Here is a 14,534-nt window from a genome sequence, read left to right as displayed (position 1 = left end):
TTATGCCATTCATTAAAAATACAGGAAGTTTTTAAAAAATCCAAACCTGTTGATTCTAGGAAGAAAGTCATACTACCATATATCTCATAGCATGTTTGGTCCAATTTGGAAAGATCATTTTTACACTCTTTCCTCCCCACCAGCTCCACTCCAACTGGTATTATAACCAAATTGGGTTCTGAAAAAAAAAAACTTATGCCAGTGTGAAAATGTAGATACCATGGTCTATAATGCTAGTGTTCTGGGGTGGAAGGGGGAAGTGAAGATGGTTGATGCTCACATCTTCTACGACCATCTTCATTCAATGGCTAAGTTGACCTTACTGATTAGATCAAGAAACATGAAGACAGATCACTCAATTCAACAGTATTTGTTGAATGGAATGGAATGGAATCTGTTAAAAGCTCCCCAAAAGATACAGTTTAAACCAAATAGCAGCAAATCTGTCCCTGGTAAAACCGAGGCAGACTATTCCATTCCTTTGTTCCCATGCTTGGCTCCCATTTCCTTCATACAGGAAGCCTTGAGTAGACATTTCAAGTAAGTAAATTCAAACTAAACAAAACAAAATAAAAAAACCAGCACATATAACATGAAGTAAATGACAGTGGGCGAGTGTCAATTTTCATCTTGGAAAGACTCTGGCCAAGAAAGATGGGTGAAGCTCTTCTACATGATCATCATTCTCTCATACTTTCTTTCCTGAAGTCTCCCCCAACCCCCAACTATGGACACACGCACACAGAAAGACCAATGGGAGCATTTATTCTGTTTTAATCCACCGTCAACCTGTCAAGTACTCTCGAAACACGTCTTTCATCATCTCAGAAGGGAAACAGGCAAGAAAAAGAGAGGGTAGGGTGGAGGGAGGGAAGGGCCTCCAAAAATAAGGAAACCCTGAAGTTGACAGGAAATCAAATCGTTAGTTTAACCTTCAATTTTGGCATCGAATGCTTTGGTCACCACACAATACTGACTCTGTGATTCTGGGCGCTTAGCACCAAGTGCCCAGTTATAAAAGGTAGGCTTGTTGTAGTTTTTTTTCTTTTTCATTTAAGTTCTGACAAAACAGTTCACCATCTCCCTGCACAAACTTGAGAGAGAGAACAAGAGCGAGAAAAGAGAGAGAGGTGGCTTTCTTGTTTTTCTTTTTCTTTTTCTTTTTTTTTTTAATAATAATAATATGGATTAATCTAGTAGTCTACAGGAACAGAGGGATTCTGGGTAGTGGCCTGCTCAGCCTTGGTATGTACAAGTTTTACAACAGAGTTGCTGAAGGACCTTCCGCTGACAGAGGTTGTTTTTTTTTACTAGCATACAAAAGCTGCCCTCGGCCCACGATTCTTCCGTCGCTTTTCCAGGAAGGGCCAGCAAGAAAGGGAGGGGAGTTGGAGACGTAGACAGCATGGTGTGCACCCATGGAAGAAGGTTTTGATTGGTCAGAGAGGTAGATTTGGGGAAGGGGGGAGTCGGAAGAAACCATTCAGGAGCAGTCAACAAGAAGGAAATTTGGTCCACCCCAAGTGATTTCAATCAACAGCATTGTTTCAAGAAGAGATATTGCAGTCCGACAGGGAGTGTGATTGGTATCCATTTTATGAAAAGGAAAAAAAAAACAAAAAAAAAACAGATTAGAGAAAGGATAAATCAGAAATCAGTGATAAATACAGCAAAGAAATTTCATATTTTGAATTATCTAGAGTCAAGGAATATACACTCATATGTACTTGAAAGAAAATAAACAAAAAACACCCCATGAATTCCAAAAAGCAAATGAATTTGTTTTGGAAAGTCTGATGGGTCTCCAGGGTTGTCAGCTCTGAATAGTTCACTTTCATCTCCACAATGCACTCTTGCCTAAGTAAGGACCTTACCAGCCAATCAAGATTTTCCCAGTCTAGCTTATATGCTTACCAGCAAGGGTGCATTCAGTGGCAAGGACAACACAAGGTGTATGGCTTGGATTTTCAAAATCTATTGAGACTCCTGCCTGCCTGTAGCCCAGAATAACCTGAATTTAGCCAGATTGGCATGAGAAGTGGGCCTCTTTGAATCTGCATGATTGTCAAGGTACTAAATTTCTCTAGAGAAGACTAACTTTCTTTGTACTTTGTGTATGTAGAGACACCTTCCCCAGCTTTTTAAGGGCCAAGGATTTGTACTTAAATAAATGCCTTTGGTAATGTATAAGTGTTGGGGATATATTTGCACAGCCTTCAAGGCTCCTTTGCCATTGTGTAGGCAAACATCAGAATCAGCTCTAGAGATGGAAATTTCTACTAAATGATTCTAAAATAGAACCTAAGGTGGTGGTTTTGGGGAGGATCATTTTCCTTCTTTCCCCCTCATTTGAATTTTATAACTCTCAGGGGAGAGGGATATACATTTAAAGAGGGGGGAAAAAAAGCCCTGTATAACTCTTGGGAACAGGACAGACTCATTAAACTGTGAGCTCTTTGAGAGCATGTACTATCTTCTGCTTTTCTTTGTATTTCCAGACTACCTGACACATAGTAGGTGCTTGCTAAATGCTTATTGAACACCACTTCAATTTCTATTAATTTTTGTCTCTTCATGTAAACTCTAGGCAGAGGTGAAAAGCAGTCAAAGGAAGGGAAAGAAAAAAAGACACAGTGTCTTAATTATGGTCAAATGGTATTGTCTTTCAAAGTCATGATGCCCCCACCCTGCATCCACATATCCAAGGTGTGTTTAACTGACTTGCTTCTAGGATGACATACATATGTGATATAGCACTGCAGGTATGAAAGTTCAAGGCAACTTATTTCTACACCAGCCTTTGATAAAGCAATGTAAAACACTGTCGCTATGATTCTATGGGCATAAAACTAAGATCCCAACTTAGGCAGAACTTGTCTGTATAAGAAATGGGAAGTTAATTATAGTCATGGGATATCAGAAGTAGAAAGAACCTTAGGGTCTGGGCATGTTGTACAGAGGAGAAAACAGGTCAGAGAGGTGATATTACTTGTTGAAGGTCACACAGCCATATCTAATATTTGTATTCAGATAATATCAGGACTAAATCAAATCTCAACCTCTCTTTTATTTCCATTGTTTTATCCTGCGTGCAGGGTGACCCTTCCAACTAGTCTGTTTCTTTGGCAGTTGGAGAGTTTTGCAGCATGGCACAAAATATTGCAGAACGTAAGCAATTAAATAGGACAGATAAACGTCCTAAAGCTAAGCACCAGAGAAATACTTATTTTTGACATATTGAGATATGCAAATAATGGTACCCAGTACATCAAAAGGAGGAATTCCTGAACCAGGGTTTTAGTAACAAAAAGACCTGTCTTCCCCATTTTCTTGGTTATGGAGGTTTCGGCTATGAGCAGTTTTCCATCTTATGGAAGAAACAAATTTGTCTTCATTTTATGATTCCACAGCTTAAATTATTACATGATTATGAATGACAGGTAAGAAAGCAGTGCAAAGCTTTTACTCATTGCTGACAGCACTCTTTTAAACTATGTTTTAAACTATCGAAAACCCCAAATCTTATCAGCCTGCCTATCACCCCTTTAACAGAATTTAAACTGCATGAGGTCCCCCGTTATATTGATCACAACTGATCACACAGAAGATCAGATTAGAACTCCAGCACTCACCATCTTTACAGATTGCTCCAAGGATGCAGGCCCCCGTATCTAAGAGATAATTACTAGGGCAACTGGTACAGTTTCTGCCTCCGGGGCCACTGCAGGCCAGACAGCTGGCAGCGCATCTAAGAAACAATATAACTACTTGTTATCATTTTAATCTCATACAATTGTTAGGAGAAGGCAAGGATAATGACGTCTCCCCCAAATTCTCCCAAATGGAGATGACATAAAATCTTTTCTTAGGATAGCTGCTTAATTCAACAATATTACAGGCAACATAGAAAGTAGAAATTTCCTGAAATGTTTTGGAGATTGTACACATTTGAAACAGAGAAACAGGATTGAAAAGGCTTTTGAGGCTCATAATTCAAAGCCTATTGTTATTCACCAAGCATTTATTAAGGGCCTTTTCTATTCTAGGTGCTAAGGACAGAAAGGCAAAAGTGAAACCATTCCTGTAACCTGGGATCTTCCATTCTATTGGGGAGAAACGACATATGCTCAGATAAATAAATACAAAAATTATGCCAAATAATGTGCCAAGTCATCTAGGGGTTGGAGGAGAGGATGCTAGTGGTTCATAGGATCAGGAAGGGCCTGGTACATGAGGAAGCACTTGGGGTGAACTTTGTTTTAGTTTAGTTTTGTTTTTGTTTTGCGGGGCAATGAGGGTTAAGTGACTTGCCCAGGGTCACACAGCTAGTTAAGTGTCAAGTGTCTGAGGCTGGATTTGAACTCAGGTCCTCCTGAATCCAGGGCCAGTGCTTTATCCACTGCGCCACCTAGCTGCCCCCTTGGGGTGAACTTTGAAGGCAACTAGTGATTCTATAAGGTAGAATGGGGGAGGAAATATATTCCAGGCATGGGGAAGGAGTCTGGGCAAATAAACACAGACCATATTAGATGTAGCCTTTCCTGATCCCCCAGCTCCTAGAGACTTCCCTTCCCCAAATACCTTGTATTTACTCTATTACCTCTATGCTATGTGTACGTATTTATGTGTCTCTTGTATGCTTTCCTGTTAGAATATAAGTTCCCTGAGGGCAGGTGGTATGTCATTTTTGTCTTAATATCCTCCTGAGCCTAGCACTGTGCCTACCACCTCATCACCATCACAAACATTTATATAACACATTGTTTTTTGTTTTTTATTCTGTCTTTTTTTTGGGGGGGGGGAATCATTAATTACTCTCTACTACTGGTTCACCCTCTAGCCTCACATCAGTTTCATGGTCCCCACAGGATAATAAACTCAAAGTTTAGCATATTCCCACCTAGTCATAATCTCCCCATCCTAGTGATTCTGAAACCTTGGTTAAAATTGTTAAAATCCCACTCTCCCCTGCCTACTACATTGTTCCCATTCCTCTTAACCTAATCTCCCCCTACACAATATTCCACTCAAGATCTCCCCACTCCTTCCACTGCTGCTCTTTGGAATGTCCACTTCATAGATAACAAACTGGCTTTTGTCTTCAATTTCTCCCTTTCTCACTCCTTCTACCGTCTTACACTTTTACCGAGGCCGGGCTAAATCTTGATCATGGTACAAACCTGGCCACCCTCTCCGGCACTGGGTACATTTTAATTCATAAACCCCACACCTCACCCCATTCCAATTCATTTGGTCACATAGGGAGAACTGTCCCTATGGGGTTCTCCTTCTGCGACCATCGGTTAGTGCTTTGAATTTTAAAACGTGTTTTCCTTATAAATGACTCTGTGAGTATGTGGTATTATTAAATAGTGAATTCTTCTTGCAAACTTTTGTCTTAGTGCTATGACATTGTAGAAAGGGATACCATGGACTTATCATTGACTGGCTCTTAACCAATTCATTTTTTTTTCATCTGAATGAAAAAAATAATTTTTAGCTTATCTTCAGGATTGGCTTGCTACACAACTGAATGGAGCAATATCAATTAATTGATATTAAACACTAAAAAATGGTGAGTGCTTAAGAAATACTTATTGATTGACTGCCTGATTAAGATAAAAGGTATAGGGGCAGCTAGATGGTGCAGTGGATAGAGCACCGGCCCTGGATTCAGGAGGACCTTAGTTCAAATCTGGCCTCAGACACAATACTTACTAGCTGTATGACCCTGGGCAAGTCACTTAACCCCAATTGCCTCACCAAAAAAAAAAAAAAGATAAAAGTATAGTCTTTGACCAATGATTCGATATCAGATATTTGTGCCTGGTTTCATCATTCAAAACTCCTGCTTCCTGTAGTGTTCCTCAAGAGTAGGGTCCTATGAGGAATATGGTATCTGAATACTTTTGGAAGGGGAGATGGACTTACCTTTTGCAGGACTTGTAGCCACTCTCTAAAGACTGGTCAAAATAATAACTATTACTGCAGGTCTGCACACACTTCCCATCCTCCATAATGTATCCCTCACTGCAGGTAATGCATGTATCAGCTCCTGGGCCTTAAAGTCAAGAGAAATAGGGAAGTCATCAGTAGAACACCTTCATCCATGGTTCCAGAACAGAAACTCCCACAAATGGTTAGTAAAAATAACCTAAGACAATCCAAGATCTGTCACAGAGTTTTGGAGAAATTCGTACTTCCCTAAATAACCTTGATAGAGATACTTAAAATTGCCAGTGATATTTTGGAGATCAATATCATTATTGGTTTGTTATTTGTTTTTCTTACTGGAATTGAGAACATTCCCTGCTTAAAACAAGAACCATGGTCAATCCCCGTCCCTCAACAAAAACACACATCTATTAAAAAGTGAAGGAGACCTACATAAAACTGTTAATCCCCTATAGAAGTACAGGGAGGTTGTGGCTATGGGACTGTCAATGAGAAAGTCATATCTGATGAGTCCATGAATCTAAGGCACTTGTCTTTGAGTTATAATTGGAAGAAAACTGTGTTACTCACAGAGACCATCCATGGATCACAGATTTGGAGTTTGAAAGGATGTTAAATGTCCTCAACCTCCTCATTTTATAGATAAGGAAACTGAGGTCCAGGGAGGCTAAGGAAGAGATAAGTGGTACCAGCATTTGAACCCACTGACTTAAAATCCAGTGCTCTTATCTTTGTACTATGAAATCCACCATCAGGCACCTCCTTCACTGACTGTTCCGTTTTTCAAAACAATTTCCTATGACATATTTGAAAAAGTGGTGCATGAAACTCAAGAAGAGCCAGAGAAAGAATAATCAATCTACTCTCTCAGGAGGCACTTACCTGTACAGGTGGCGCAGAAGCGATGGCATGGCTCACAGTCCTTTCCACTGTAGTATTTCCCATCTTCACAGGTGACAGTACATTTGGATCCATGGAGGCTGGCACAGAAATTAGAGGGATCATTGTAAGACTGCCAGGGGTAAGGCAAAGATGTGGCAAAGGGAAGACTATAACAAAGGAAGTTCATCTAACAGAGATGACTGGATCCCTTGATGTTTTATTTAGGGAAATCTCACTAGTATCTTTCTTTGCTTCCTAATATCTTGTGTCTTGACTTGTAATGAAATGCAAGTGCACATATGTGGCAAGTGAGCTTATCTTAAGTAAGCTTATTTAGAAACAACTTTCATTAGAGGTAAGTAGAAATTAGTTAATACCTTTCAACCCAGAGTTTTTACAAGATATTTCACAAATGTGAACATCACTTCACCCAATAGCAGGTGTCAGAGGAACTATTTTTTTTTTTTTAACCTGGATTCGTCGTGTATTATCTCCTAGGTAAAAGACAAGGATGAGGTAGAGGACAGAAAATTTCCGGGAGATAGGAAGGTTGAATAAACAATATTTGAAATTGCCATTTTTTCATAGATAGGTGCCTATCTAAGTGCAGGGTTGAGAGAGACAATTCTAAATAGCAATTCTACTGAAAAAGATCTTGGTGTTTTAGAGGGCTGTAAGCACGTGTTTGAAGACTGCAATAACAGAGCAATAGTAACAAGGCCGATAGAAATGACAGTCCCATTAGTCTGCGCCCTGGTCAAATGATAGCTGCCATATTGTGTTCATTGAAAGGCACATTTTAGAAAGGATTTTGTTAAGCTGGAGAGTATTCAGAAAAGGGCAACCAAGATGGCGGATGGCCTTGGGATCACATCATGAGAGGATCATTTGAATATAAAGGGATAATTAGTTTGGAGAGAAGATGTGTTGAGTGGGGCCCTAATAGCTATCTTGAGAGGGATTAAATTTGTTCTGTTCAGGCCCAGAGATTAGAACTAGTCATAATTTTTTAGGATTGAAGAACCAGCATTTGGCTTGATTTAAGGAAAACTTTCCTAAAAATTAGAACTATTCAAAGGTCGAATGGAGTGAATGATCCCCACCCTCCCTTTATCCCTTCTCAACAGAAGTCTATTATAGAGAGGAAGATTCTTTTTTTTTTTTTTTGAAGGGCAATGAGGGTTAAGCGACTTGCCTAAGGTCACACAGCTAGTAAGTGTCAAGTGTCTGAGGCCAGATTTGAACTCAGGTCCTCCTGAATCCAGGGCTGGTGCTTTATCCACTGTGCCACCTAGCTGCCCAAGAGGAGGATTCTTACCCAGTTTTAGTTTATACTAGATCACCTCTAAGTCCCATATCAACTCTGCATGTTTTAGGCTTCAGGAGGCACCGAACTAGCTGTTAGGGGGGAAGGTTGGGTATCTCGGAGTCAGAAGAACTGTTAGAATACCGTTTCTAACACCTGCTTTGTGATCTGAGGCACTAAGAAAATCTTCATCTCTTAAATAGGTCTTGAGATTGTAGAGCTCCATAGGCTACTGTGGTTTAGGGGTTTCATGAAGAGGAATATAGGGTCCAAGCCTCAGGAAGTGATAGTCCCAATTTAATCTACCCTGGTCAGAACGCATCTGGAATGCTGTGGGTTACACCCACACTATACATCTTTAAAGGGTGGGTAAAGATAGTGCTTTGTAAACCATTAAGCGCTAATGAAATGAGCACTATTACTGGTTCATACTTTGTTGCTGTTGTTAAGTTGTTTTTCAGCTGTGTTTGACACTTTGTGGCACCATTTGGGGATTTCTTGGCAGATACTGGAGTCGTTTGCCATTTCCTTCTCCAGCTCGTTTTATAAATAAGGAAACTGAGGCAAACAAGGTTAAGTGACTTTCCCACAGTTACACAGTTAGTAAGTGACTGAGGCTAGATTTGAACTTAGGGAGATGAGTCTTCCTGACTCCAGGTGGGTTACTCTAACTACTGTACCACCCAGCTGTCCTAATGGCTCACAATAGTTATGATCAATTTATTTCAGAGCTGGCAAGAGAACCTCCTTGCCTTAAATCACATAGAGGGTCAGCAGGAGAGCCAGGAGACTGTAGAAGGTAGAGTGGTGCAGTGGAAAGACTGCAAAATGTGGAGTCAGAGGGTTATGGATTCAAATCCTCACAATTATTTACTACCTTTGTGACTGTAGGGCTTCAGTTTCATCATTTGTAAATGAGAGGGTTGGACTAAATAATCTCTAAGATCCCTTCTAGCTAACCATCTATGATCCTGTGTAGGCACTTTAAGAATAGAGGTTGCATCATCTGTAACATCTTGGTACTCTGATTGCTGTATACCAGGAGCTTAAGAAATAGTGATTGAATAGGAACTCTTTCTGTTGCATGCTTGGCCTATGATGGTTATGCAACAGGCTCGAAACTAAGCACATGCTGTGATCTCAGAGGCTTCAGGGATACCACCACTGCTTCTAAATGATACTTTATATTTGTATGCTGTGACACAGTTTATTTACAAGGTGCTCTCTGTATTTCTTATCTCCTTCTATTTCCCCCTAAACAATCTTTTGAGGTAGATAAAATTCAATTCAATTCCACTCATTTCAATAAATATTTGTTAAGCCTATGTTGTGCTAGATACAGTGCTGGCCTAGGAGAATACAAAGATTATTTTTTAAAAGCCTGAAACACTTCCAGTCTTCCAGATCCCACTATAATTGAAAGGAGGTCTTGGAATATAGTATTCCAAAACCAAGTCTACCTTATCCTGAAAAGCTTGAGTATAATCCTACAGGTAGAAAAATGGAGCTTTAATAGATGGGAAAAAGGGAAGGGAATAAGCATTGATACAATGTCGACTATGTGCTAAGCATCATACTAAGCACTCTCCAAATATTATCTGGTCTCACTTATTGGAACAGAAGATTTGCAAACATTTCTGAGGAAAAGATCCAAGGTGAGTAGGTACTTTGAAACACAAACAAAAAGAGTCAAGGGAAACCTAACAAGGTAAATTTATTTGAGCACTTGGAAAGAGATATAAGATGATATAGTGCTAACATTCCAACAGGCAGGGAAGAAATAAATGTCCTTTTGGAACCTCAAGGTTTTCAAAGGGTATTGTTGAGGGAGTTAAATAAGGAAAACATTGGACCTGGGTATATTTGGTTCTGTTCTGAAGGGCTGATGGGAAGGGAAGGGAAAAGGAGGAAGGACTTGGAGCTTGCTATTTCTCATAATATTGATATGTGGGAATACTATACATAAAGGAAGGGATGGGGGGAAACAGGTATCAGATGAACCTCACTCTTATTTGATACAAAGGAGAAATGTACACACATACATGCACACAGCTTGATTATAAATAAATTAAATTTGGGGCAGCTAGGTGGCACAGTGGATAGAGCACCGGCCCTGGAGTCAGGAGCACCTGAGTTCAAATCCGGCCTCAGACACTTAACACTTACTAGCTGTATGACCCTGTGCAAGTCACTTAACCCCAATTGCCTCACACACACAAAAAAAACAAAAACAAAAACAAAAAAATAAATACATTAAATTCAACAGAAACACGTGTGTGTGTGTGTGGGGGGGGTGAAAACCAGATGAGAGCAGGACCAGTTAAGAAGGAAGATAGCAATAGGATAGGGAATACTAACAAGCAAAACAAACTTCCTGATCTGGAAGGAAGGATTGAAAGGGGGAAAGATGGGGGTGGAGGGAATGAGTATAAAGAGGTGCTCTAGGGGGCAGCTAGGTGGCACAATGGATAAAGCACCAGCTCTGGATTCAGGAGGACCTGAGTTCAAATCCAGCCTTAGACATTTGACACTTACTAGCTTATGTGACCCAGGGCAAGTCACTTACCCCTCATTGCCCTGCAAAAAACAAACAAACAAAAAAACCAAAGTGGTACTCTAGATTGCTTTTTAGGCAATTGAGGAATGATGGAAAATTTATCATATATAAAAATAATAGAATATTATTATAAGAAGTAACAAGAAATAGTGAGAGACAATTTTAGAGAATAAATGACATGGAATAAAGTAATTAAAAGCAGAGGAAAATGTATACAAAGACAGCAACAGTATAAAGAAAAACAACTTTGAAAGACTTAAGAACTCTGATGAATGTAATGATAAACCATGCCTACAGAGAACCTGTAATGAAGCATATTACTCACCTCCTAACAGAGAGGAAAGGGACACAAATGAAGAAAGATACATCCCCTTGTGGATGTGTACACCATGGAGATTTGTTTTGCTTGACTATGCTTATTTGATACATTCCTCCCCCTTTTTAATCTCAGGTTTTAATGAGGGGTGGGGTGGGAGGAATGGACAAAGTAGGGGAAACAATAGTGATGCCAAAAAAAGAGAGCCATTGAAACTTTCTAAAAAAAAATATATATATATATATATATATATATATATATATATATATATATATATTGAAGGGAACAGAAAGAAGTTCAGAAAAAAATACAGATAAGCAAGCGCCAGGTTTGAAAATAATGTATAAAATTTTTATAAACGTTTTTTGGGGGACGGGGTAATGAGGGTTAAGTGACTTGCCCAAGGTCACACAGCTAGTAAGTCTCAAGTGTCTGAGGCTGAATTTGAACTCAGGTCCCTCTCAATCCAGAGCTGGTGCTTTATCTACTGCGCCACCTAGCTGCCCCCAATTTTTATAAACTTTAAAAAAATGGTATGAAACAGAGATTCACAGTTTCCTATAAATTCCTCTTTTTATGTTCTGATGTTTGCATGTAAATGGTGTGTGTGTGTGTGTGTGTGTGTATTTCGGATTTTTAAAAAAGAATAACTAAAACACATGCAGCAATTCCTAGCTTCAAGGGGATGCCATTCAATTGGCAGGAAAAAAAAAAAATATATATATATATGTGGAAAAAATACAAAGTAACTTCAAAGGGCAGCACTAACACTTGGGAGAAACTTGCAGAAACTGATTCTGGTGCTGTGCCTCCTTTTACAAATTAAGAAACTGAGGCCCAAAGAGGTGGTATAAATTAGCTAAGGTCAGACAGCTAATAAATGGCACAGTTGTAACATGAAACGTCTTTCCACTATACCTTACCTAGAAGGAGATGAAATCTTGTTCATTTCTATTTGGTCTCAGAGAATAGGAAAAATCTCTCCCTTCCTTTTCAAAATATCTTAAAAACAGAGGTTATGTTTTATTTAATACAAATTTCTCAACCTGGTATTAAAGGCTGTCCCCAGCCTGGCACCAGTCTGTTTAATTTAACTTTATTTTCAGCCTTATTTAACTTTATTCCCCTTTAAATATCTACATTCTACTTCCCTTCTGACTCACTCTCCTGTCTGCCCTCCCTCCACACTGGCTGCCTTGCCCTCCAGAGAATGACTCCATCCTGGGGCCAACGAGATGGCTTTTGAGACCCCTTGCCCAGAACCACCATATCATCAGAAGCCCCAGTCCTACTGCTCACTTCCCTTCTGGCTCATTCTTTAGTCTGCTCCACCTCCACACTGGCTGCCTTGCCCCCTCAAAATAAGCATCCTCATTTCTCCTTTTCCAGTTACCCTCTATGTGTTGTCTTCTTCCATTAGAATGAGAATAGCAACAGTCTTATTTTTGTATCCACAGTGCTTACCACAGTGCCTGGCATATAGTAAGTATTTAATAAATGCTTGGTTTCTTTCTTTCTTTCTCTCTCTCTCTCTCTCTCTCTCTCTCTCTCTCTCTCTCTCTCACTTGCTCGCTCTTCTTCCCTCCCTCCTCCTCTCTCTTTCTCTGCTTCTCCCTCCTTCTCCTCTTTCTCCCTCTCTTTTCCTTCTCTTCCTCCTCTTTTTCTTCTTCTTCCTCCTCCTCCTCCTTCTCCTTGTTCTTCTCCTCTCTGTCTCTTCCTCCCATTTATCATTTTAGTTTCCAATTCCATATTACACACTACAAGGTATCCCATATTCCAAACAAGGAATGTGATCCTTCCTCAGCTCCACCTTCTAGGAAAAAAAATCTTTGTCTTCTTCTTCTTCTTCTTCTTCTTCTTCTTCTTCTTCTTCTTCTTCTTCTTCTTCTTCTTCTTCTTCTTCTTCGTGGGGCAATGAGGGTTAAGTGACTTGCCCAGGGTCACACAGCTAGTAAGTGTCAAGTGTCTGAGGCCGAATTTGAACTCAGGTCCTCCTGAATCCAAGGCCGGTGCTTTATCTACTATGCCACCTAGCTGCCCCTTTTGTCTTCTTTTAAGTCTTGGTTCAGATGACATCTCACCTGTAAAACCTTCTCTAAATCTTCTAGTTCAGGCTCCCTCCTCAAATTTATATATTCTATACTTATTGTTGTATATATTGTATCCTCTCAGAAGAGTTTAAAATTCTTGGAGGGCAGAGACTTTCTAATTTTTATCTTTGTATTCCTTGTGCCTAACACATTTAATAAATATTTGATGAAATGATCATACCCTTGATAGTACCCTAATAATAACTGGATAATCCACCATCACCCCCAAAATCAGAGTTCTCAATCTCTGCATTCAGGTAAATTGGCCTAATGCTGTTTCCCACACATAATGTTCCATCTCCTGTCTTCTGACTTATCTACAAATTATCCCTCATGCTTGGGATGTACTCCCCTTTAGACCTCCATATCTTAGGATCCCTTCAGAGCTTAGCTCATGTGTAATCTCCTCCAAGGTGCCTTTCTTGGCCTTCTTTAGTTGTTAATGCTTTCTTTTCCCTTCTCAAATTATAGACCTAGCTATTTACATATTGTATTTTACCAGTAGAATACAAGCTGTTTTTGTTTTGGTTTGGTTTTTTTATCCTCAATGAAAAAGACATTTGAAAAAGTACAATTGACATAGTAGGTACTAAACAAAGACTTTTTGGATTCAATTGGTCTATTATTATTTTTGGCCAGGCAATGAGGGTTAAGTGACTTGCCCAGCATCACAAAGATAGTAAGTGACAAGTGTCTGAGGCTGGATTTGATCTCAGGGCCTCCAGAATCCAGGGCCAGTGCTTTATCCACTACTCCACCTAGCTGCCCCCTGGGCTATTATGATTTTTAAAATACTTTGGATTCTCCTTTCAACTCTAAAATATATTAGGTATGTGCTCTGTCTAGAGTAAACCTCTCTTGACAGCTCAAAGGAAGAGAGATGAATATTCACTAAATCTTACTCTGGGCAGTGTCATAACGCACAATACATTTATGCGAATGAAATTAAGTATGATCATGTGTGGTGCATTAAAGAGTACTCAAGTTGGAGTTATATGATCTAGGTTTAAATCCTGCCTCTGCTACTTTCTGCTTGTGTGAACTCAATCTCTTTGATCTTCAGTGCCCCCACCCCCCACTCCCTTTTTATTCCTTTTTTTTTCAGGATAATGAAGGTTAAGTGACTTGCCCAGGGTCACACAGCTAGTAAGTGTCAAGTGTTTGAGGCCGGGATTTGAACTCAGGTCCTCCTGAATTCAGGGCTGGTACTTTATCCACTGTGACACCTAGTTGCCCCACTAGTTTCCCCTTTTTAAAAATGAAGGGTTGTATTAGATTTCTAAGACTCCCTCCAGCTTTCATTCTATGTCCCTATGACCTGAGTGTGAAACTCAGCTCTGCTATTTACCACCTATAGGATCTTGTATAAGTTACTTCACTTTTCTAAACTTCAGTCTCCCCCTCTGTAAAACAAGGGGTTAAACTAAA

The 14,534-nt window shown here is 39.7% G+C and overlaps 1 protein-coding gene across 1 annotated transcript in view; it reads right to left on the bottom strand.

Moving 5' to 3' along the window:
* PCSK5 (proprotein convertase subtilisin/kexin type 5) overlaps positions 1–14,534 on the bottom strand; it is a 649,923-nt gene that overhangs the window by 191,920 nt on the left and 443,469 nt on the right. Inside the window, 3 exon segments of the mRNA XM_043976670.1 lie at positions 3,633–3,748; positions 5,932–6,061; positions 6,838–6,935. Coding sequence (XP_043832605.1) covers positions 3,633–3,748; positions 5,932–6,061; positions 6,838–6,935 — 344 coding nt within the window.

The sequence above is a fragment of the Dromiciops gliroides genome, chromosome 1, assembly GCF_019393635.1.
Source record: "Dromiciops gliroides isolate mDroGli1 chromosome 1, mDroGli1.pri, whole genome shotgun sequence".
Classification (NCBI taxonomy): Eukaryota; Metazoa; Chordata; class Mammalia; order Microbiotheria; family Microbiotheriidae; genus Dromiciops; species Dromiciops gliroides.
Note: the sequence above shows the minus strand (reverse complement) of the source record. Positions and strands in the feature narration are given on the sequence as shown.